The 23,962-nt window shown below is 45.2% G+C and overlaps 1 protein-coding gene across 8 annotated transcripts in view; it reads right to left on the bottom strand.

The window, feature by feature from the left end:
* The window catches only part of map7b (microtubule-associated protein 7b), an 85,199-nt gene that overhangs the window by 8,038 nt on the left and 53,199 nt on the right, over positions 1-23,962 (bottom strand). For 3 of the 8 annotated variants that reach the window (XM_054747837.2, XM_054747833.2, XM_054747840.2), the window contains exons 2-14: positions 10,951-11,121; positions 10,800-10,877; positions 10,163-10,326; positions 9,815-9,932; positions 9,472-9,573; positions 9,033-9,143; positions 5,678-5,773; positions 4,653-4,772; positions 2,790-2,962; positions 2,513-2,655; positions 2,133-2,377; positions 1,909-2,059; positions 1,663-1,828 (exon numbers count right to left, since the gene is read on the bottom strand). In XM_054747837.2, coding sequence (XP_054603812.2) covers positions 1,663-1,828; positions 1,909-2,059; positions 2,133-2,377; positions 2,513-2,655; positions 2,790-2,962; positions 4,653-4,772; positions 5,678-5,773; positions 9,033-9,143; positions 9,472-9,573; positions 9,815-9,932; positions 10,163-10,326; positions 10,800-10,877; positions 10,951-11,121 — 1,838 coding nt within the window. The remainder of the gene's footprint in view (positions 1-1,662; positions 1,829-1,908; positions 2,060-2,132; positions 2,378-2,512; positions 2,656-2,789; positions 2,963-4,652; positions 4,773-5,677; positions 5,774-9,032; positions 9,144-9,471; positions 9,574-9,814; positions 9,933-10,162; positions 10,327-10,799; positions 10,878-10,950; positions 11,122-23,962) is intronic. The other 5 variants (XM_054747834.2, XM_054747835.2, XM_054747838.2 and 2 more) reach the window with 5 other exon arrangements.

Here is a 23,962-nt window from a genome sequence, read left to right as displayed (position 1 = left end):
TCGGGCATGACGTTTGCATATAATCTGAAACAGAAACGCGATACAACTCAAGCAACCGAAAGATTTACTGCAGATATGGCATCGTATGGGAAAATCAAATGCAGCATTCGCTCTGATAACGGAACGGAATTTACAAGCAGGCAGTTCTGAGATTTATTAAGTAGAAACGGTATTAGACATGAAACGTCAGCGCCGTATTCACCGCATCAGAACGGAGCAGCGGAGAGCAACTGGCGCATGCTCTTTGATATGGCAAGATGCATGTTGCCGAAATCTTTATGGCCATATGCCGCACAAACAGCGGGAGTGATCAGAAATCAATGTTTTAATAAACGTACAGGCCAGGCACCTTCTATGATGCTGACGGGGACAAGACCAGGTCTTTCAAGGATGAAACAATTCGGTTCATTATGTTATGCTTATAAGCAAAACAGAGGAGTGCTGGATCCCAGATGTGATAAAGGTGTTTTCCTGGGATGTGATCGAAATAGTCCTGCATATTTGATCTATTCTCCAGAACCTGGCAAAGTTGAAAGACACAGGTTGGTAAAAATGCTAAATCCAGTCACAACAGATCAACAAACGGAGAGTGACCACATTTTTGAAGATGAGATCTTTGAATCTAGAAAACAAAGTGAATCCAAACAGACAGAAAAACAAAATATCACTTTGCACGATGAGAACATTCCAGGTGTGAGTGAAAGCCGTCAAACTGATCCTGAAGCTAAAACTGAGGAAACTGTAGACGATGGAGCAAAACGTTCCCCATCCAGAGTCAGAAAGAGACCTGACTAAGTGATTATGTCACTGCGAAAGCGAACAAACACTAACTAATCTGGATTATTGTTATAAACTGTTGTGTGATACGCCAACATCACTGTCTGAAGCTATTATGTCAAGCGAGTCAAAACAATGGGAAAAAGCAATGAATGAGGAAATTCAATCCCTCGCGGAAAATGACACGTTTTCTTTAACCGCTTTACCAGAGGGTACGAAAGCAGTGGGGGGTAGATGGGTTTACAACGTTAAAAAGAACTCCGATGGATCAAACAGATTCAAAGCTCGATTTATTGCAAAAGGTCAGACAAAAGGAGTTGATTATGAGGAGACTTTTTCACCTTCTGATTATTTAGCTAGTGTGAGAATCCTGATGCAACAGGTGGTTCAAGAAGACACACATTGATGTAAAGTACCATTTTATACGATCAGTAATACATGAGGGAAGAGCACTTCTTGAGTTTTGTTCAGCTGAATCAATGGTCGCAGATACGATGACAAAACCAGTGACAAAGTTTAAGCTGGACAAGTTCTCTGTATTCATGTTTGGAATGTAAAATGTACCAGTATACATGCAGGTTTCTTGTCTTTTCTTAACCTGTGTACAAGTGGGGGTGTTGGATTGAGTGTCCACAGGTGTTTGTTGTTTGTGAATGAATTGACGTCACAATAAAATGGCGGTGTAAGGCTCCACACCCACCCCCCATCTGTCAGATGAATGAGCTTGCCGCTTGATGGAGGAGCAGTGGTGGAGTCATCTGCTGGAATGAGGACAGTGTCTCATTTCTTGTTGTCCTGCTTATCTGCTCAAGTTCTGGTGCCATAACGCAGCGCAAAGCAGCTCTGCTAACACTTCTAAACATGCTAAAGCTAATATCTTCTGACCTGTTTTTGAAGCCTTTCTGCCTCCTTCTCCTTTTGAAGTCTGTCTTCCTCAGCTGCCTTCTCCTCCTCCTCTTTTCCCCTCCTCTCTTCTGCCTGGCGTTGAGTTTCCTCCTCTCTCCTCATCCTCTCCTCTGCTTTACGCCGAGCCATCTCCTCCTTGGCCAGTCTATGTAGAAACAAACAAATCATGGTCTAAAGATCAAAACAATTACACAAACACCTGTAGAGCTGTTTGTTTCTGCACACCTCGCCTGCTCCTCCTGCTGCCTCCTCTCCTCTTCTTCCCTCTCCCTCTGCTCCCGGGCCAGCCTTCGCTTCTCAGCCAGGATACGACTCGCCTCCTCTGGATCCGTGGTGCCCGCTGACGGTTTGGAAGCCGGAGGGCTGCTTGTACTTTCTAGAAAGCATCAGAAATTAAAATCTGACCAAGCTGAATGATATCTATGAATTTGGATGTAGAAAGGACTGACCGCCGACTCCTGCAGGAGCTGCCGTTGGCGTCTCTTCACTCTGAGGTTTATTCTGACCCAGAGGCTGAGGTCTGAGTAAAGGAGGACTGAGAGCCAGCTCTTCTTCCTCTGCAGCTCTGGTGGGAGTGGAAGGTTGGGAGCTCTCAGGTGTGATCCTAATAGGACGGAGGTTCCCTGCATCTTCCGCTCCTGGAGACTTGAGCAGCTTGGGAGTCGGGGGACGCCCTGATGTCCTCTGTGGAGGTCTGTCCAAAGACAAGTAAAGCTCATTTTAGAATCATTTTCTGCAAAAAAACAAAACAAACAAACAAAAAACTATCTACAAATCTGCTAAAAAGACTCATTTTAAATGATCCCAGAATAAATCTAGTCCCCTGTACCTGCCAGGAGAGGGAGCCGCCCCTTTGCTGCTCTTTTTGGTTGGAGGAGCAGCATATTTGCTGGGGGGTAAAGTCAGGATGGGGTTCAGAGGAAGAGACAAGTTGCTCCAAGACTTCCTGACAGTGTCTCGATCTTTTAGCTTCTGTAGAAAAATGATCAAACACATTGTTAAAACTTTGTTTTTATTTAAATGGTTGGTTAAATTTTAACCAATGACTGACCGGGTCAAAGGTCTTTTCATTTTAGTATTTGCTGATGGATGACATCACGTCTTACCTGCATTGACCCGGTGGTCTTCCTCCGCGGGGTGGTGGATGTGGAGGACGGCGTTTCCCTGCTGAGACTCCTCTCCTGGCTGCGACAGTGAGGAAGTGGCTGGGCCTGCAGGGCTTTGAAGGACATGGCGCCCATGGGGTGGCAGGACACTGAGCGAGGACACACAGGCATGGCTACAGTGATGTTCAAGGGTTTTAAAGGAGGTGTGGGTCAGAATGGTGAGAGAATGTTGGGATTCGGTGTGAAAGGAGTGAAAACACCAGGAGAGAAGGACCAGGATGTTAAGATGATTTTTAAGGAAAGAGTCGTGGGTTTAGGATGGTTTAAAGGAAAAGGTGAGCAGAAGAGAGAGTAAGCGTCAGTGCTGCTGATTGGTGGAAAAACATCAAACACACTAAAACCAAGAGCACTAAATGATGTAAAACGCCCTAGAGCTGGACGATGGCTCAAACCCGACAGGAGGAAGAGAGAAGAGCCAAGAGTTCTAGCCCAGCATCACATCTAGAAAATAGTGACTTTTTCATTGATATCAGACACATTTAGTGTTTTCAGGAAGTGTGACGTTTGCTTTTCTGCAGCCATTTATTTTCCAGTCAGAGAACGAATATCTGGGTTGTTTGGCTGCTGAGAGGATTTATTGGTTTCTCCTGAGCAACAAAAACCAATTCTCTGTTCTTGGGTCAACACAACACCTTCTTGCTACTTAAATGTTACACTGATTAACCATTGCCTTCATCTCACCTGTTTTAGATCGCTTTCCAAACAGCCTCAGTTCAAATAAGTAGAGATGACATTTTACTGGAGGACTGTTGAGATAACAAATTGTAATTAAACTACAATGATTCGAGTGTATTGTTGTCATCTCAAAACGTCTCCAGTTTCCAGAGCAGCTCGAGAAAATGTTTTAAAAAATTGTTTCCGCTGCTCTAAATTTTGCTTTACTCAGTTATTTCAGTAGAAACAGCACAAATGACTGCCCTACAGCCCCTGGATGCACAAGAAACAAGCAATAAGGTGCTCTGTGTGTGCGTGCATGTGTAGGTGTGTGTGTGTGCATGTTACAGCTGTTGCTGTTTTATCCCAGAAAGCTGACTCTGCAGAGGACAGTCAGTGCATTGCCTCCTCCTCCTCCTACCTGCACAGCTGCACACACTTGGTTCTGATCACCTCCTGAGAAGCATAAAAGGCAGAGCTGCCAGGAGGAAGGGAGAGACTGGATCTGTGTCAGTTCTCTCATGTGCTCCATTTGTTTGTGTTTTAATGGCTTTTAAATGGGTTTTAGTTGTTTTAAGCTTGGTGAAGCTTAAGAGCTTTTAGACGTTTTTAACAGATGAGGGACCAGAGTGCTGGTTTCCTCTTGGATCCCAAACTTGTGTGTAAGCCAGTGGACTTTGATTGTGAATGTTTGGGAGGATTCGGATGTCTGTTTTAAACATAAACCCTTTGCCATTTTAACACTGTTTTAAGTACTTTTCGATTTTGAGCTTTCTGCCATTTTAAATCCTTTAAATAAAATAATTGTTTATAATTTTAACACCTGAAACACATGCCTCTGTGTTACTCCCTGTCTTTCTCCTTATCTACCAATAGAGGACGTAACAGCGTGTGTGTGTGCATTGGTGTGCGTGCATGTGTATGTGTGTGTCTGATACAGGCTGTTAAGGAAGTTTCAGACAGTTTTAAATCCGGCTAAGTCTTATCAACCATCTGAAGGTGCTCTGATCCAGAGGCTCACACGAAACTGATATAAATGCTCCTAACACAGGAAGTGGTGATTCGTGAGGAACTCAGTGACTTTCTACCAACTATAACTAAACTCTGTGAGTGAGCAAACAAGGAGGGGTTTAACGAGGTGTGTGTTACCTGTTTGCTCTCCAGACAGGCTCATGGCGCTGCGACTGCGGGCCAAATAAGAATGTGTTGGCTGCTGCAGGCGGTTCACCATGCTGCTCTCCCATGACGTCAACGGAAGGCGGCGCAGCCCTGAACAAAGACGCAGGTAACAGCTGAGGTTCGATAAGCGCTCAGACTTTAAACAGCCCCAGGAATCAAAGCAGATAAGCCTTCAGCCATCCCTTCGCTCTGACTGAGCAGTGGAGTTTAACCACCCCGCCCACACGCACACACCCACATGCACCAGGCTGGTTGTTATGAGAAGTAAACACCCTGAATTAGTGTGCAAACATAAAGGGAACATGCAGAAAGGAGAGCAATAAATGACAAAGGTCATACTGCACCTGCATCTCAGATAAATATCCTACCTTATTAATTATTTCACCGTAACTTGTGATCATCTCAGGAAAACGCAACAGAACTAAATAGCTGGTCTGAATTGACTGATAATGAATGAATTCATCATCGCGATAACCCAACTGGGGCTCAGAATAAAATATGATGTAAAACATGCAGCTTGGCAGCGCTGGGTTAGAGTGCAGATGTGCAGTCAAAAGAGAAGAGAAGAGTGGGCTGAAAACTACACAAATGATTTTGATAACGTTTATTAACATTTCTGTAACCAATTTTGTTTCAGCAACATTTTTCTAAAGATAAAAGGGTTTAATTTGTTTTTAACGGTGGTAGCTACTTTTCCCTTTCAGGAACAGGACACTGTGGTCCCACAAAAAAATAAATAAATAAAACAAACAGGATAATCCTACAGCGGATTAGAGAAAGGGGTTACGATGAAAGTGGGGAATCCCAATCCCACGGATAAAGTGTAAACATCCACATTAACAGTAAATACTGTAAACCTAATCTGTCCTCATATTCTGTAGCAGGACCTTAATAATCAGGAGGTCATATTTATAGTAGTTTCCAGCCCACCATCTTTTAGCTTGTAAACATCGAGTGTGACAGAACAAAAGTGCACCCCCCCCCCCATGGGAAACCTGTGTTTTTCTGCTGCGTGGTCTTCCCCTGATGGAGGCGGGGTTTGGACAGAGCTTTGTTTATGATAGGAGTGGAGACTGTTCTCATCTGTAAGCCTGTCAGCAACATCAAACAACACATAAGCTAACAGTTAGCATTCAAAAAAGGAAATGAGCTCATCTGAGCATAAAGAGGAAAACAGTGGCTCTTCTGCCCAAATAAAACATTATTAGGCCCGAGTAGCAAAAGCGCTGCGAAGGCCTCTTGTTTTTGCTCTGTTTATTTCTTGTTATTCTTAGCCCGCTTTGAACAGCTTTCTGGGGACCTTAAAATACCCCAAAACTCACAATATTTTGCAAACGTGTCAGGCCTGGTGAAAAATTTGATATTTTAAAGGTTCCAAAAAAATCGCAAAGAAAATGGCTGAACAGCACCCCCTAGAGAGTGAAAAAAAACCCTCTTCATAAAGCTTAGTTTATTGTACAGTTATGAAATTTGGTACACTTGTAGTACTCAACAGTCCGCACAGAAAAGTCTCTTGCAACCATGGTCAATATCAAACAGGAAGGAACCCATTTTGGGTTGACATGGCGATTTTTAGCCATTTTGGTCCAAGTACTCGATTTAGTGGTTTTCGCACACATTGTTTGGAGAATGATGCCCCGTCGCCCTTTTCACCGATTGCCTTCAAACTTCTGCTATATACTCCTAAGACATAGGGGGGGAAATTCAACCGTCGGATTTTTCAAAAGTTGAAAGGTGTGGGCGTGGCTAAGCCTCAAACTTTGACCTGTAGCCACACCACTCATTTTCACAGCTCCCTATTGGACTGCTTTTACCCAATCACCAGGAATCTCTGGCAAATAGCAGTAGACAACTTGAGGTCACTTGGTCTCCAGTACTGGCAGGTTTCGAAAAAAGGCGGAGCTTTGGGAGCATGGCGAAAATCACCATCACGCCATGGAAATACGTTTGCCTCTCACTTCTTCAGTTATCATGATATCGCCACGAAACGTCTGGTGAGTGATCCTACTCTGACCCCCAATAGAAATAGACAACTGAAGTTTGTGGGTGTGGCCTATATTCTGAAATAGCGCCCCCTAGAGCCATTAAAACTGTCAGCCCCAAGCCGTGCTTTGACTGAGGATTACGAAATTTGGTTCACTAATGTAGTGTCTCAGGACCTACAAAAAAGTCTCTTGGAGCCAAGCGTAAAGTCGCACAGGAAGTCGGCCATTTTGGTCCAAGTACTCGATTTAGTGGTTTTCACTCACGTAGTTTGGAGAACGATGCCCAGTCGTCCTTTTCACTGATTGCCTTCTAACTTCTGCTATATACTCTTAAGACATAGGGGAAAAAAGTTAACCATCGGATTTTTCAAAAGTTGAAAGGTGTGGGCGTGGCTAAGCCTCAAACTTTGACCTTTTGCCATTCCATTACTTGACTTAACTTCCTTGTGCATGATCAGATCTATATCAAACTTTGTGTGATCACTGACCACATCTGAAGACAATGACAATGTGGACAGCTGACATCACCTAAGCCCCGCCCCTGACAACAGGAAGTCTATTGTTTTATGGTCAAATGCTCATATTTGTCTCCTCTAATTTAGTCAACATGACACTAAGGTCATGCACTGTCTTCATGATGCTATAATGACCATTCAGTTCTGATAGCTTTCCAAAAAGGGAGGGGCTTTGATGCCATGGCGAATTCTGGCGTGACGCCATGACCTTACATTTTATTGTAACTTCCACAAACAGCCTCCGATCTGCACGAGACTGGACAAGGCAATCAACAATCATGCCCTTTAGCCAACGAGGCACAAACGGTTGGTGAATGTTGTATAATATCACCACAGCTCCCCCTACACACCTTTAAAACTGTAATAACTCCTAGAGACGAGGTCACAGCTGCACCAAACTTGCTAAGTGTCATCACACAAAGGCACCCAACACAATCCTATGGTCATTGGTTGATATCGCTTTAGCTCCACCCCCTGACAGATATTAGGCCCTGAATAATACATGTATAATGCAATTCACACCAAACTACACACAAATGATTGTTGTCAACCTACAAACTGCTCCATGGGATATTTTCCTAAATTTGGGACAGCACCCCCTAGATACAATAAAACCTTTGTAACTTCTACAAAAAAGCTCCAAACTATATCAAACTTGGTGGGAGTCATCACACAACTGCAATCAACACATGTATGTGCTCACTCATTCAAATCACTTTAACTCCGCCCACTTACAGCTTTTTATCTCTAGATGAGCCATGCAACGTTTGATTGATGCTAAATTAACAGAAAACCATCTTTGATGACCTCTATGGGACTTAGTTGTAAATGGTCACAGTGCCCCCTAGATAGGTTCAAACTTTATTAACTTCTAAAGACAAGGTCAGAATGGCATTATACTTGGCTTGTGACATAACGTGACTGCACCAAACACATTTATGTGGTTGTTGGTTCAAATCCCTGTAGCTCCGCCCCTTTCAGCTCACTGGCTCTAGAAAGCACACACAACGTCTGATTGATGCCAAAATAACAGAAAACCATCTTTGTCAACCAAAGCTGACCTCAATGGGATTTTTCTGTGGTTGGTCACAGTGCCCCACAGCATTTTTTGAAGTTATTGAAGGTTAAATTTATCTATAAATTTAACCTTCAATAACTTCAAAAAAACATGGTCAGAAAAGCATTAAAGTTGGTCTGTGTCATCACACCACCAGTGTGGTAAAGATAGAGTATGCCCTAGTAGTGAGACATGTAATTTAACGGTGGGCTCAGAGGGGTTGCTGAGTCAGGGTGAGGTGCGGACGAGGAGACCGTTCGCGGTTTCTGGTGTCGGGGTGGTCGACGTTTATGTTCTGTGGACGTGACCGGGTGCCCTGGGCTGCCGGCCAGGCCGGAGCGGTGTGGAGTGGCGCAGAGCTGCGAGGGCCGAATGACGCTGCTTGCAGCTTTAATTATTATTATTATTATTAGACAGCATCCCCATTTCCATTAGCTGATCCTACCTGCTGGCTGCAGCTTCTTATTACCGGTCACAGGAAATGACAAATCCTCAGAGAGGAAAGAGCTTAACTAATTTTTACTCTGAACTGAAGCTTACAGAATAAATAAAACAAAGTTTTAAAGGAATATTTTAAAGTGGGGCTCTGAACAACCTCAGTTTACAGAAATATAGATTAATTTTGGGAGATTTGAATATGTAGTCATTAGTTCATCCATCTGTTCAGAACTAAAGGATTTCAAAGCCGTCAAAAACAGCAGGTAAGATGATGACTGTTAACATGTCAACAGAATCACATTTAAACAGGAGTCACACTAAAGGCAAACCATCACATGTGTGTTCATGTCTTTACCTCTATCTGGTGAGTTTAGGAGAGTTGCAGAGGAGGAGGAAAGGCGCTTGGTAATGACGGGGTCTGCACGTTTGGATAAATTTACTGTCGACACCGACCTCCTGTCTGCATCTAGGATAAAATATGGGATAGAAAATGGCAGTCATCTTCTGACATCAGTGTCGGAAACAGAACTGGAGCTAGCGCCATGTTGGCTAATTCAGGTTAAATATAAAAAACTAAGCTAACAAAGAAATGCTAATAAATTAGTAGTAAATGGGTTTTTTGGCCATGTAAAACTGAAATGACTGTGCATGCCCTGTAATAAAACAATAGGCAGCTACATGCTAATATAGGTTAATGCTAACCATGCCACTCAGTTTACACCTACAGTCTGAGCTAAGACAATGCTGTAGGTTGCTAAGCTACTGCTAGCGCTCTAGCTAAATGTAATATTCACATTGAGACGTCATTCCGTGTCTGTGGTAGAGACTGAAAGCACTCTGCATGTGCTCCAGTCCAGCAAGGTCGAGTGGATAGAGGAAATCAGACTCAACAAAACCTGGAACAAGAGGTTTGAGAAGAAAAGAGCAGAGGCCGGGGGGAGAAGGAGAAAAAGAGCCACGATTGTAAGAATGAGAGAACAAGAGAAGAGAATGAGGTGAAGAGAGGTGTGAGTAAAAGGCAAAATTATGTAAAATAATCCAACATAACACTTCTAATGATGAAATGTGGGGAACAACCCTGTGAGATGTCTCTGGGACACCTTAGCGTGTTTGTGTAGCTAAGGTGTGTTGGCATACCGGCTGTTGTGCTGGGAGTGTTTGTGTGCAGTGCTCCGCCCCAAGACCAGCGGTTTGGCTTCGGTTTGGTTTTCTGGCTCTTCTCCAGCGTGCGGCGGATCACCGCCTCGTGACGCACCTTCAGACACACCAACAGGCAGAAAACCATTAGTTACAAACCAAAGGAGGGACCTGCTCTGGCAGAGGAACTAAAGCTTGATCCGACCACATCAGTTCAACATAAGCTGCATTTATGAAATAATTCCTGACAAGCTGAGTCAATCTAATCATAGAGGCTTCTTACACCAACACACAGTTACAGTTTAGTATTATGATCAGACTTTTATTTAACCAGTGAACTGAAAGTACCCGGTCCTCCTCCAGTTTTTGCCGTCGTTTCTCCTCCACAGCAGCTCGTCGTTTATCCTCCTTCACTCGCTGCTCCTCCAGCTTTTTCCTCCTCTCCTCCAAGTGCTTCTCATAGTGCTGCCTGGCTCGCTCCTCACGTGCCTGCCACTGTGCCTCCTTGACGGCTGAAGAATGCACATTGACACACACACGTTGTCTTGATGTTTGCATGCATTAGTAACTTTACACAGGCTTGTACCGACAACAGGAGAAGGGCACATCACGTGACACTGCTTTAGCAAATCCCGGATCTCCTTTACATGGAATTAAACCAATTGTATATTATGATCAGCATTAACACACCAAAATACAAAACCCCTCTAGTGTTAAACAAAAAACACACCCTAAACACCAGCTTCTCCTAAAACCTGCCACCATTATGTAAGATGAACTCCATGGCAACAGGGTGCCCGGCTTTGGCCTGGACTTTATGTAACATCCAAGGAAACGGCCACTTCACCACAGCTACCAACTAATTTCACCTACAATGTGTCCAAAGCAATAAAACAAACAGAAAAAAAAGCGAGGGACTCGCTTATAGCTCAGTAAGGCATCAGCTCCACAGCGAGTCGACCAGACCAGATGAAAGAATGCTCACCGTTTTGTTTCTCACGCTCCTCCCTGCGCTCGCGGGCCAACCTCTGTCTCTCGTCAATCTTGTTGAAGAGCAACGAGTCTGCAGCACAAACAGTTTAAACTACAGCTCTAAGCATTCTGAACACACGTGTCCAGTTTTCAGGGACCTTTACCTGCTTTGGTTGCAGCATAATTACAGGTGCTTTTGCTGGTGGTGGTGCGATTGAGGGGAAAGGTAAAGTCAGGGGTCCCAGTGGGGGTGTAGGTCTCTCCAGAGCCTGAGGAGCTGGGACGGGTGATTGTAGATGCTCCACTATCCTCATACCTATACTGGGAGAAGGACGCTGGAAAACAAAAGAAAATGTCATTAAAAACTGCGCAAGATTTTTCAAAAAGATCTAAAAACGATAAGGGATGAAAAAAGGCAGAAGCCGCTACTGTGCATCACACAGTACATAGAAATGCACAGTCATGCTAAATGTTATCCAATCACACCCAGCTATAAACGTTCCACTAACAGATAAAAACTCAGTTCGACAGCATCTCCACGAGATGTTTGGTCTATCAGTGGGGTGTAGTGTTTCTCACGTTCTAGAAGAAAAACAGAAATGCATCAAAAACACACAATCTAGTGATAAGCTGACACATCAGCAGATACAGTTCATCTCCAAACGCTGCAGCACTTCCAGCATTACCTCAACACAAGACAACGCTCCTGTAGAGCTGCAGACAGGCCTCCTTTATCGCTATAACGACCTGCAGGTATGTTAGTTAACCTTTTCAGTCTAACTTGGTGCCTCTCATGTCTTTAATAACCATTTCCTATTCTGGCAAAATGCATCAAAAGCTTTTATTCAAAAAAGTAAAACTATTAGAATCAAGTGGGGTTTTAAATGCAATACTGTCCACGAGTTAAGGGGTCCAAGAGCAACTCTTAAAAGGAACTCGGGTTACAAAACGTTGTGGTTCTTAAAAGATAAATGTTATTATCATTTATATTAAAATGGTGTAAAAACCTTCTTGATGTCTTCATTTTTATACACTTTGTTAAAAATTGTTTAACTTGTAGGTCGCCATTGTTGTTAGCGTCACACTGCACTCTGGGTAGTGACGTCATATGGTTGTACCTTGGCTGCACCGGCCGGCTTTGGGACCCTGTGGGGCAGGGGTCCTCAATTATAATGGTCCAAGGGCCACACACCAAAAAGACCCAGAAGCAAGAGCGCTGGAGAGGGGATGGGGGGTGGGCGGGGGGTGGGTGGGTGTGGGGGGGGGCTGCTGCTGTTTGGATTGCTGGCTGTAATGAACATAACACACAAGCTTGCTATATAAAGCAGGACAACACCTGTACCCCTCCAGCTCGGCTGTGTGACTGCACTAACCTGTCCTGTGGGACCCTCACCATGTAACCCTCGTGTCCATGCTGTCTCTAGAGGAGCGGATAGGAGACAAGGCCTCCTGTAACTTAAAATGAACCACAGCTTCCTCCCAGTTTCTCTTTAAGCTGAATTTAACATCAGTTTATCATCATGAAACAAAATAATAAAGTGGAACAAGAACGTCTATCTTCTATTTCTATCTCCTTTTAACTTCTCCGTGTCCCTGAATAAAAGAGACAGATGATTACGCTGCAGCCACCGTCACTCACCACGCCCCCTCCCCAAGACCAGACCTCCCGACATCACAGCACTCGGTCTGACTAAGCGCTTCCAGGAGAAACAATAATGAAATTATGAAAATAACGCGTGTTTGGAGGAGCGTCCTCCGATCCTCTCTCTTGTGTGAACACACAATCTCTCTCTCTCTCTCTCTCAGTCGCTGATCGAGCGAGCGGAGCGCGCCACACGACAACCCGCTCAATTAACATAATTTACAGCCCAAATCCAACAGAACCGGTTGGGCTGATTCGATTCGGGTTCGGTCTCCGGTTATAACTCCAGAGCTCAGCCCTGCAGCACCACATAAAGGAAGACCAAAGTTTCCTACCCGGTAAATGTGGAGAACACCGCTCTGACAGATTTGGATGCTGCGCTGGTGCCGCCGTTAAAATAACAAAACTACATTCCACTATAATTGATTATGGTACTCATCTATGATGCAAAATCGTTTATGCCCGCATCTCATGCATTGATTATTTGATTATTTTCCTCAGCTCTATCTATCCTACACCTCCCGGTCGGCCGTCGGAGGTGGAAGTGGGGGGTGCGCACGGGGTTTGGGGGCCACAAAGAGAGGGCTCGTGGGCCGGACGTGGCCCGCGGGCCGCTATTTGCGGACCACTGCTGTAGGTACTGTTCAGCGACATCAACATGTCATCTGTTCAGCCTTTTTAATTTGAACCAGAGTGAAACATTAATGAGGACATCACTGACCATGTTTCACAAAACGAGTATCAACATGAAGAGCAAGAAGGGCGGGATGAAGCGAGTGCAGGACAAAACCGGTGGTGCGTGCTCAACCAGGGGCGACCACCCCCGCCGGGGACCCAGCAGAGCCCAGGGACCCAGACCCCACCAGGCAGCCACCGGGATTGGTCAGGCAGATGCCAAAAACCTTAAACTCCCTGACCCGGGAGCCACGACCCAGGCAGACCAAGGCACCACACTCCACACCAGGTGTGGCAGGGAGAGGGTAGACAAAGATCTATATCATCAAAAGAAGTCCCAGGAGAAGGGAGGACTCAAATGCCCCACCTGACATATACAGTCATACACAAACACTGTCACACACTCCCTCCCTCACGCTCACACAAACACATACAACCAAAGACTTACAAAAATGCATGCCGGACACCCACTCATGCTCCCCATACACAACCTATTCACTCTGGTCCCGGTACTGCTGCACATGGGGTACAGCCATTACTGGTTCCCAGAGTTCGACCCTTTCTGCTGGGGTGCTGATGAGCAGGCTCCCCCGCCCAACGCTGAGCACAGCAACCCACCACCCCAGACCCCAACCAGACGGCCGGATCTCCCTCCTAGCCTCCAGCCCCAGGAAGCCAAGCGATAACAGAGGTGTGCTAAGACCCCTAACCTCCCTCCACCTGCTCCAATATGGTGTTAGTGCGTGTTGATGAGGTGTATTCCATGGTTGTGGTGAGCGGGCAGTGCGGGCATTGTCTGGCCTATGCCAGCTGATGCCACCACCCCACCCCACTTGCACCCACAGCTCTCAGTGTCTAAGTGCAGTTTAAAATTGGAAGTGGGCACCGGCACTTGGGATGAGGCTGAGAAATCCCCCTGCCAAGTGTCGTTGGATGTGCTAACTCCCAAGGCCCTAAGTGTGTCTTTGCGTGGAATGTCGTCAGTGGAAGTGTTTAAGGTGCAAATAAAATTGGGGGGCAGGTTGCCACAGCAATGTGGAAATGGGGTCCATACCCGCACACCCTGACTCGTCCACCCCCCAAGGTCCTATGTGCATGTTTGTGTGATGATGTGAGGGAGCAGGAGGAAAGAAATATGCGGGGATGGGGAGGAATGGCTGGTTGGGCTTAGCCCTCCAGGGAGCCAGCTCCCCCACTGGCTCCAATAGGCACCTCTGTTGTCAAATTGCCACCCAGGGCATGGAGACCCCAGCCCATCCTGCCAGGACCCAAAGCAGCAGCATTACAGAGCCTCACGAAGTCCGAGGGCACCAACCCCGCCCCACCTCAGCAGAATATCTATGCCCATCCCTGCATTTGCACAACTTCCAGAATATATAAGACATAGGACATCCAGGTAAGGTTGGGTCCTCCCCCTCCTGGACCTCCCCCTCCCCTGTGATGGGACAGCAGAGGAGCCAAGGTCTACCCGAGGCCCCTGAACCTGGGCCAGGTACTGCTGCATGTTCCTGCCTTCTTACTGGCTGCATACATGTCAGGACACGACCTCCAAGGCCCCGCCCAGATCCCCACATGGGGCCGGCCACCCCCACACCCCGAGCTCCCAGGCCCCCACCCAGACCCGCCCAGGGGCAATGCAGCTGCCAGGCAGTGACCCATGGCCGCCGCCAAGACCTCCAAGGGCCCCCACTCACAACCGCCAGTAGTCCACCCCCCAAGGCAACCCAAGCACCTCCAGAGGGGGGCAACGGCCCCCCAGGCCCAGACACCCCCAGTGAACCCACCTCCAGGGAACATCCGGATACTCCAAACTCAGACCCCCCCCCCCCCCCCCCCCACATCATCCCACAGGACAACATCAATGGTCCCCCATCATCACCATGTGATGGAACCGATCAAAGGAGCCCAGAGAGATTGATCTGAAGTGGAAGCAGAGGCCAAATCAAGTGTAATATGATCTAACAAAATATTTCTATACTGATTAATGCAGAGAGTTTCTCTATTTTTCCAATTCAAGAGGATAGTTTTCTTAGCGATGCATATGGCAGTCAGAACCACATGAACCAAAGATGTTTCAGTCGGGACATCATCCAGGTTTCCCAGTAAACAAAGAGAGGGGGTGGTTGGGATATGCCATTTCAGAGACTTTGACAGGTCTTCACATACTCTACCCCAAAATTCCTGGACAGGTGGAAAAGACCACAGTGCATGAATGTAATTGTCAGGAATGTTGTTTGTGCAGTGTGTACAGGTGTCAGATGACACAAACCCCATCTTGAACATCCGATGACCTGTATAGTGTACTCTGTGTAGGATTTTGTACTGAATTAATTGTAAATTGGAGTGTCTGATCATTTTAAAAGTTTTTAAACAAGTTTGGGACCAGAAGTTCTGGTCAAAGCTGACTGATAGATCCACCTCCCATTTTACAATAGGGATTGCTATTCTATTGTCTATTTTGGACAGTGTCTTATATACTTTAGACAGTAGTTTGGGGGGTTTGAGATTATAGAAGTCTAATACCCTTGGCGGTGTTTGTAATTCTATTTTATTGAGCTTAAATTTTTGTTTGACTACAGATTTAATTTGGTGGTATTCTAAAAAGCTATTCTTATCTATTCCAAATTGGGAGACTATTAAATGGGATGAAGTCCAATCCTTCATATATGTGTTCCAGGTATAGGATTTCTTTATTTTTCCAGTCCGGAAGGTTAATCATTTTATTTTGCAAAATATCAGGATTATTCCAGATAGCTGTGCATCTGCATGGTACTAGTGAAGACTCTGTCATTTTAAGATACTCCTGCTGTCAGAGAGGTGCTGATACTAATACTTTTGAAGCCTTCTTGTTTTCTTATGCTTGAGCTAATAAATGGTAAGTCTCAAAGCTCTATCGTATTGCAAAGTGTCTGTTCTATGTCCAACCAAGACTCATCTAGTGGGTTATCTTGCAACCATCTTGGTATATATTGCAGCCTGTTAGCTAAGAAATAATAATAAATGTTGAGTAGATCCAGTCCTCCTCTGTCTTTGGTCTTCTGAAGCGTTTTTAAGCAAATTCGTGGAGGTTTATCCTGCCAAAGGAATTTGGTAATTGAGGAGTCTAGAGATCTAAACCAGTCAGCTGGTGGCTTGTTTGGGATCATTGAAAATAAGTAATTTATTCTGGGTAAGACCATCATTTTAATTGTAGCAACTCTCCCCATGAGTGATATCGGTAAGGATTTCCATCTTGCAAGATCATCTTCAACTTTCTTTAAAAGTGGGATGTAGTTTAGTTTGGTTAGATCTGCCAACTTGGGATAGACATTAATTCCCAGGTATGTGATATTCCCTGACTCCAATTGTGTATTAAGTAAATTGACAAAAGAGAAATTAATTGGTAGAACTGTGGATTTTAACCAGTTTATAGAGTAATCTGAAACTTTTGAAAAAGAGTTTATCAATTCTATTGAATGAGAGAGGATTGAGAATTCCGGAGAAAGAGTAAAACATCATCTGCATAAAGACGGATCTTATGTTCCATTTTCTTACACTTTATCCCTTTAATACCTGTTGTTTGCCTAATTGCTGCTGCTAGTGGTTCAATAAAGATAGCAAACAGTGAGGGGGAGAGTGGGCATCCCTGCCTGGTCCCCCTCTGAAGACAGAAGCTAGCTGATATTTGGTCGTTCGTCCTGACACGTGCAGTTGGCGAACTGTATAATGTTTGTAGCATGTTTATGAAGAAGTTCCCATACCCATATTTATGTAAAGTTGCAAATAAGAACTTCCAGTTAACTCTATCAAAAACCTTTTCTGCATCTAGAGATAATATTCTAGTTTCTATGTGTCTATGTGTGTTTTATGAAGGGGGTTACCTTTTCTAATCTTTTTGCCAGGGCGTTACAAATTATTTTGAGATCAACATTAATAAGAGAAATTGAGTGATAGCTGGTAGGAAATGCAGGGTCTTTGCCTGGTTTTAACAAGAGACTAATATTGGCTGAGTTCATGTTTGGCTGTAATCTGCCACTCTCTTCGATTTCCCTCACCATTCTGAAAAATATTGGAGCCAGAATGATCTAGAATTCTTTGTAGAACTCTGCTGGAAACCCGTCTGGACCTGGAGCTTTCCTACTAGTCATGGATTTAAGGGCTTCCTGGAGCTCCGCTGATGTTAGTGGCGAGTCCAGGACTGTAACTTGGCTGTCTGATAATTTAGGAAGCTTTATCCTGTCAAGGAACTCATTGATCTCATTATCTGATGTCGCTATCTGTGGTGAGTACAAAGTTTTGGTAAAAGTCTCTGAAAGTGTTGTTTACATGTCTTATATATTCTGGAAGTTGTGTAAATGCAGGGGTGGGCATAGATTTTCTGCTGGGGTGGGGCTGGGTTGGTGCCCTCGGACTCCGTGAGGCTCTGTAATGCTGCTGCTTTGGGCCCTGGCAGGATGGGCTGGGGTCTCCATGCCCTGGGTGGCAGTTTGACAACAGAGGTGCCTATTGGGGCCAGTAGGGGAGCTGGCTCCCTGGAGGGCTAAGCCCAACCAGCCATTCCTCCCCATCCCCGCATATTTCTCTCCTCCTGCTCCCTCACATCATCACACAAACATACACATAGGACCTTGGGGGGTAGGCAAGTCAGGGAGTGCGGGTATGGACCCCATTTCCACATTCCTGTGGAAACCTGCCCCCCAATTTTATTTGCACCTTATACACTTCCACTGACGACATTCCACACAAACACACACTTAGGGCCTTGGGAGTGAGCACATTCAACGGCATTTGGCAGGGGGATATTTCAGCCTCCTCCCGAGGGCCGGTGCCCACTTCCAATTTTAAACCGCACTTAGACACTGATGGCTGAGGGTGTAAGTGGGGTGGTGCAGTGGCATCAGCTGGCATATGCTGGATGATGCCCGCACTGCCCACTCACCACAGCCATGGAATACACCTCATGATCACACAACACTATATTGGAGCAGGCGGAGGGAGACTAGGGGTCTTAGCCACCTCTGTTGTTGCTAGGCATCCTGGGGCTGGAGGCTAGGAGGGAGATCTGGCCGTCTGGTTGGGGTCTGGGGTGGTGGGTTGCTGTGCTCAGCGTTGGGCGGGGGAGCCTGCTCATCAGCACCCCAGCAGAAAGGGTCAAACTCTGGTTACCGGTGATGGTTGTACCCAATGTGCAGCAGTACCGGGACCAGAGTGAATAGGGTGTGTATGGGGAGCATGAGTGGGTGTCCGGCGTGCATTTTTGTAAGTCTTGGGTTGTATGTGCATGTGTGAGAATGAGGGAGGGAGCGTGTGACTGTGTTTGTGTATGACTGTATATGTCAGGTGGGGCATTTGGGTCCTCCCCTCTCCTGGAACTTCTCTTGATGATATAGATCTCTGTCCCCCTCCCCCTGCCACACCTGGTGTGGGGGCTTGTGCCTTGGTCTGCCTGAGTGTTTGTGGCAACCGGGTCTGGGGGTTTAAGATTTTGGCATCTGCCTGTTAGATCCCGGTGGCTGCCTGGTGGGGTCTGGGTCCCTGGGCTCTGCTGGGTCCCCGGCGGGGGTGGTCGCCCCTGGGTCCCGGGTCGCTGGGTCCCGGGCTCGGCCGGCTAGGGGGTAGGAGGCTGCGGGCGGGCCTGTGGGCTTGCTGATATCTCCAGGGACTCTGCCGGCTGCTGGTTGTGGCCCCCCGGGGCGACCCTCTGTGCCTCTCGAGGGGGGCGGGGCCTTCCTGGTTGCAGTCTCCTTGGGGTTCCTGCGTTCTGGGGCAGCGCCTGGATCTCTGGGACTTGGAGCTCCCCCCGTCTCCTGCGCATCTTTGGGGGGCGGATCTGTGGTCCCTCACACTCTCTGTTGGGCGCTCCTATAGAAAAACCTTAAATAAACAAGCACGTGTACACACACAGGTGCTCACATGGTGCTCTCAAAAGTATGGGCTTGGGCACGTTAAACACAGGTCTTAAGACTATGGTGGGCACTTGATGCGTTGTGATTTATTATCGTGATTCTTCAGTTAAGCAATATTGATTATATATATATATTTTTTCTTTTCATCAAGTTGACACAGTGATAGGTAGATCTTGTTGTATTCTTGTTGTGTCCCTTTTTTTGTGTCCCTTTGTTTTTTTTTTTGTCTTTTTTTTCTGCAGGTCTAGAAGCAGACTCTTGTTCATTTTTGTGGACCCCCCCCCCCCCCCCCCTCTCTCTCTCCCCACCTTTTCTTTTCCTTTCTCTTTCACCTCTGTCTCCGTGTCTGGTCGGAATTACAAAGCATTCAACAACAATAACAATAAAGTTTTAAGTATCAGGCATGACATTAAAAGCAAACGCTTTGATGCTCCACCTGAGAATAAATCTGTAAGGCTTGTCACCAGCATTCAGACATCAATTCTGCTTGCTTCACAGCCAGACAGGACACGTTAAAAAAAAAAAAAAAAAAAGTGTTGTTTATGCTTTCAGGGTCATAAACTATATTCCCGATTGAGTCTTTAACAGCATATATGGTAGTTTTCTCTTTATTAAATTTTAACTGGCTAGCTAAAAATTTACCTGATTTATTACTATGTTCAAAGTTTTCTATTCATAGTCTTTGTGCTAAAAATTGTGTCTTTTTGTCAATAATTCCATGAAGCTCTAATTTAGCTTTACGTAATTTGCTCATTAACTCTTCTTCAGTGGATGCCTCTAAAGACAATGATTTCCTCTAACTCCTGAATATGTTTGTTTTCTGTTTTTTTCTTATGTGATGAGTAAGAGATTATTTTACCTCTCATCACTGCCTTTCCTGCCTCCCAGAGAATAGATGCTGATGTTCCAGGCAGGTCATTATGTTCTAAATATAAAGCCCACTCCTTTTTAAAAAATTCTATAAAACCTTCATCTTTAAGCAGTGATGTATTAAACCTTCAGTTGTTGCTTGGTGGGATTGTATTCTTGTTTACCAGAGTTAAAGAAACCGGAACATGGTCGCTGACAACTATGGGGTGTATTTCAGTGTCTGAAATGTCAGCCAACAATGAGCTGCTGACTAGAAAATAATCCAAACGTGAATGAGTGATGGACGTGTGAAAAAAAAGTATATTCTCTACGGTTAGGATGAAGAGATCGCCATGCATCACAAAGCCCATAATCACTCATGTACTGTTTAACTATATTAGTGGATTGCCAATTGCGCTGAGTCCCAGCTGTACTGAGCATGTCTGTTAAAGAGTTCATCCAAAAATTAGAATCGCCTCCAAGTATAAGTGGACAGTCCAAGTGTTTGGAGAGTGCAGAGAAAAAATTATGAAAGAATGAAGGGTCATCAATATTTGGACAGTATATGCTGACTAGGGCTGTAGCGAAGCCTCGATGACGTCAACGGCTCGATTCTAAAAATTCGTCGACGTCAGATCCGGTAGTCGACGCACCGCGCCCACTTGTTGCATCCCCAGGAGTTTGTAAATAGAGGTGGAATCTTCCTGTTTTTCCTCTAGTTCGCCCTCTTCTCCGCCTTCACTAACATCTCCGCTAGGGCTGCAACAACGAATCGATAAATTCGATGAAAATCGATTACTAAAAGCGTTGGCAACGAATTGCGTCATCGATTCGTTGTGTCGCACAACTCTTCCAAAAGCGCCCCCCCTTCCCGCCCGCCGTTGCGCGCAAACCAGAGCAAGTCAGATCAGCGCTAGGGAGAGCCGGCAGATCAGCGCGAGGGAGAACCGCAGATCAGCGCAAGGGAGAGCCGCATATCAGCACGAGGGAGAGCCGGCAGATCAGCGCGAGGGAGAGCTGCAGATCAGCGCGAGGGAGAGCCGCAGATCAGCGCGAGGGAGAGCCGGCAGATCAGCGCAAGGGAGAGCCGGCAGATCAGCGCGAGGGAGAGCCGCAGATCAGCGTGAGGGAGAGCCGGCAGACTTGCGCTGCTGCGAACCGGTTCCGCATTGTTGCGCAGCGATCCAGGCAGCTGCTTCCAGCGCACGGTCCATTCTCAAAGTGGCGCAACCAAAAAACTAGTTAGCACACGATCGTTCATGTCCGCACATGTTCTCTATTTTCTGTCTTATTTGTGCCTGAAGCTCGCTACTGCGAAGCTCATCACCTGTGCTGTGGTGATGTCACCTCACGCAGCATCGAAAACGCGCTCTGAGCTTTTCGGTCAGGAGAGCCCTTTGATCTGCTCAAAAGTAACCGATGAGGTGAAAAGGTAAGAATCCAGGCAACAGATTTTCTGGAGAATTAAGAGGAGATGCAGGAAGATGAGAGACAGACAGGACAGGAAAATAGTTAAATAAAAACAAGAAAACAAAACAAAGTGTTGAAAAGTCAAATGTAGGTAGATTTACCTCCACTACACGTTTTTACCTGTAAAAAACAATACGTTATACACATGTTATATTTATACATCTGATACAATTCAGATCACCTTCAAAACTCAGTCACACACCCAGGGCCGTTTCAAGACATTTTGGGGGCCAAGGCAAAATGCCCCCCCCCCCCCCCCCCCAATAACTGGGCTCCCCAGAAGCCTCTGTGTAATTCATGCCCTCTCCAGTAGTGTTAGTTATATGGTGTTTATAAAAGCCCCTCAGACATTACTGACATGTTCTAATATTATCAGATGAAAAACTAAATGATCAGACATGCTGTCTCATCTGCTGCTTTTCTTAACTTGCAAAAAGTAACAAAACCATTTGAAAGCCACTATTTGTGGATTCTCTGAAAGTTTCCATGGAGTGTGCGACAACTTATTTTTTCATTGATCCTATCGTCTAATCTCACAGCTGAAACAAGCATCCTTAATAATCGTGCACAGGAAGCTTACCGATGCTGTAGTAAAACAAAAGGTATAATAATTTATTATTAATAAAACCTTGTTGCAGCACTAAAGCAGAAAAATTAGATTTTGCATTAAATATGCAAAATATTTACATATTAATTGTTTTAGAGCCCTTTAATTGGCAGAATCTGATATTAATTTAGTTCTTACAAAAAATGGGTCCCAACATGGTTTGTGTGGCGTTGCCATAGTGTGACGTCATAGGCACAGATCCCCTGTCCTCTTGTTTGGAAATGGAAATATGGTCACCCTACATTAAACAAACTGTCCACCCGGGCTTTTGCACTGCACAGAGAAGCTTCGCTGCCTACGACTGAACGTCAGTTGAGAGTCAGTCTCATGCAGACTGACCAATGAAGAGAGGGCCTCAAGTTAAGACCCTCTCCTCATTGGTCAGTCCACACGAGGTGGGTCAAAGGTTACTCTGGGCGGGTTACGTGTTGTCAGGCATTCAAGTATTGAGTAGATTTACTGCATATTACAGTAAAATATTCTGTATGTGACCACATTATGGTGATCCTTGGGTCGTGATGATGGAGCCCTTGAATATTGTTGCCCAGGGTACAACAAAGTGTTAATCTGGCCCTGGTTCCGCCGTCACATTCCCGCAGAAACTGGTTGATCACACCGGGGCCAGACTACTAGCTTGTGGTTTTACAACCACAATGTCCTCAGAAGCAAAAATGCTTTTAAAAGGGAGGGAGGAGTCCTAACTGTTGCTGCAGGCGTGTTGTGTGAGAGTGCAGTTATATACTGGTTAATATATTTTTGGGTTCAGTTGCTTTCATGTGGCCTAATGTGAGTCTATTTGGGATCATTGGAATGATCAGCAGCATTTCTTGATGTGACTTTATGGCAGTTGCCCAGGGCATCATCGCAAGGAGGATGGCATTCATTTACTTTTGTTTTATTTGGTATTTTTTCAGTCATTTTTGCAAATAGTGATCAATTTTGATTAATTCACAGCCAATGTTTAATTACATTTAAAATAAATGTCAACAGATGAGATCAAACAAAACAGATGAGAATTGCCCTTAAGTTTTTTAACTTGGACCAAGCATTTTAGGTCACAGATAGATGTAGCTTAGGGTCTCTGTCTATAAACCTTATAAGACAATTTAGGTGATGGCATGTTGTTTTTCTGCTATTGAACTGTTTTCTAATAATGTTGTGTTAAATAAAGTGAAGGAAGGAGAGAAATAACGTTTCCCTAGCAGTTTTTAAAAATTTCCCCATGTAATCCGATTAATCGATTAATCGTGTCGAGACCCCATCCGATTAATCGATTATCCAAATAATCGTTTGTTGCAGCCCTAATCTCCGCCAAATACCGAAGACCCGGAACAACGTCTGTCCGCTACTAGGTTCCTTTCCTGTTTTGCCCGCCTTCGTTTCCCGGCAACGGACAACAACTTCCGGGGTCAAATGCGCTGCTCCGTCTCTATAGCAGATGCAGAAAATCACCGGGAGCGTTTCTCCCTTCATAAAGGAGCTTCTTTCAGACATTAGGAGAGCTGTTTTGGTGGCAGCAGTCTCTCCTCCGTGCTGGTCTGTTTGTTGCTGGGTGTTTTTGGTTTATTTAAACTTGGCAACTTGAACTTAACGTTGGTAAAGCTACTGTTAGCATTTTCGCTAACAGCTTCTTGCGTTTGGATAAGCTGTTACGTTTTGGTTTAGAGCTGATCTTTTTTCAATCCAATCCAATTTAATTTATAAAGTGCATTCACAAGGCATTACAACCAAACAAGGCGCTGTACACTAGAAATGTTGGTTAATTAAACAAGCGATATTTAAACATGTTGAACACATATAAAAATAATAATTTGTGGTGCAGATCTCCCTTTTATTACATTTAGAGTTTTGTGGGTTTTCGGTTTAGTTTAAAATATCACCTTGAGTTTGGTTTAACCACCCAATTTAGAGTTTGGAACTTTGGAGATTCTTATTTTGGTCCAGAACCCAGTAATCTTTGCCCAGTGGGACATCCCTAGTTATCTGTACTTTTATTTTAATTCCCCACAGGCAGAATTAGTTTTATTACTCCCAACCTGTGGATGGAA

The sequence above is a fragment of the Nothobranchius furzeri genome, chromosome 2 (genome assembly GCF_043380555.1).
Source record: "Nothobranchius furzeri strain GRZ-AD chromosome 2, NfurGRZ-RIMD1, whole genome shotgun sequence".
Lineage (NCBI taxonomy): Eukaryota > Metazoa > Chordata > Actinopteri > Cyprinodontiformes > Nothobranchiidae > Nothobranchius > Nothobranchius furzeri.
Note: the sequence above shows the minus strand (reverse complement) of the source record. Positions and strands in the feature narration are given on the sequence as shown.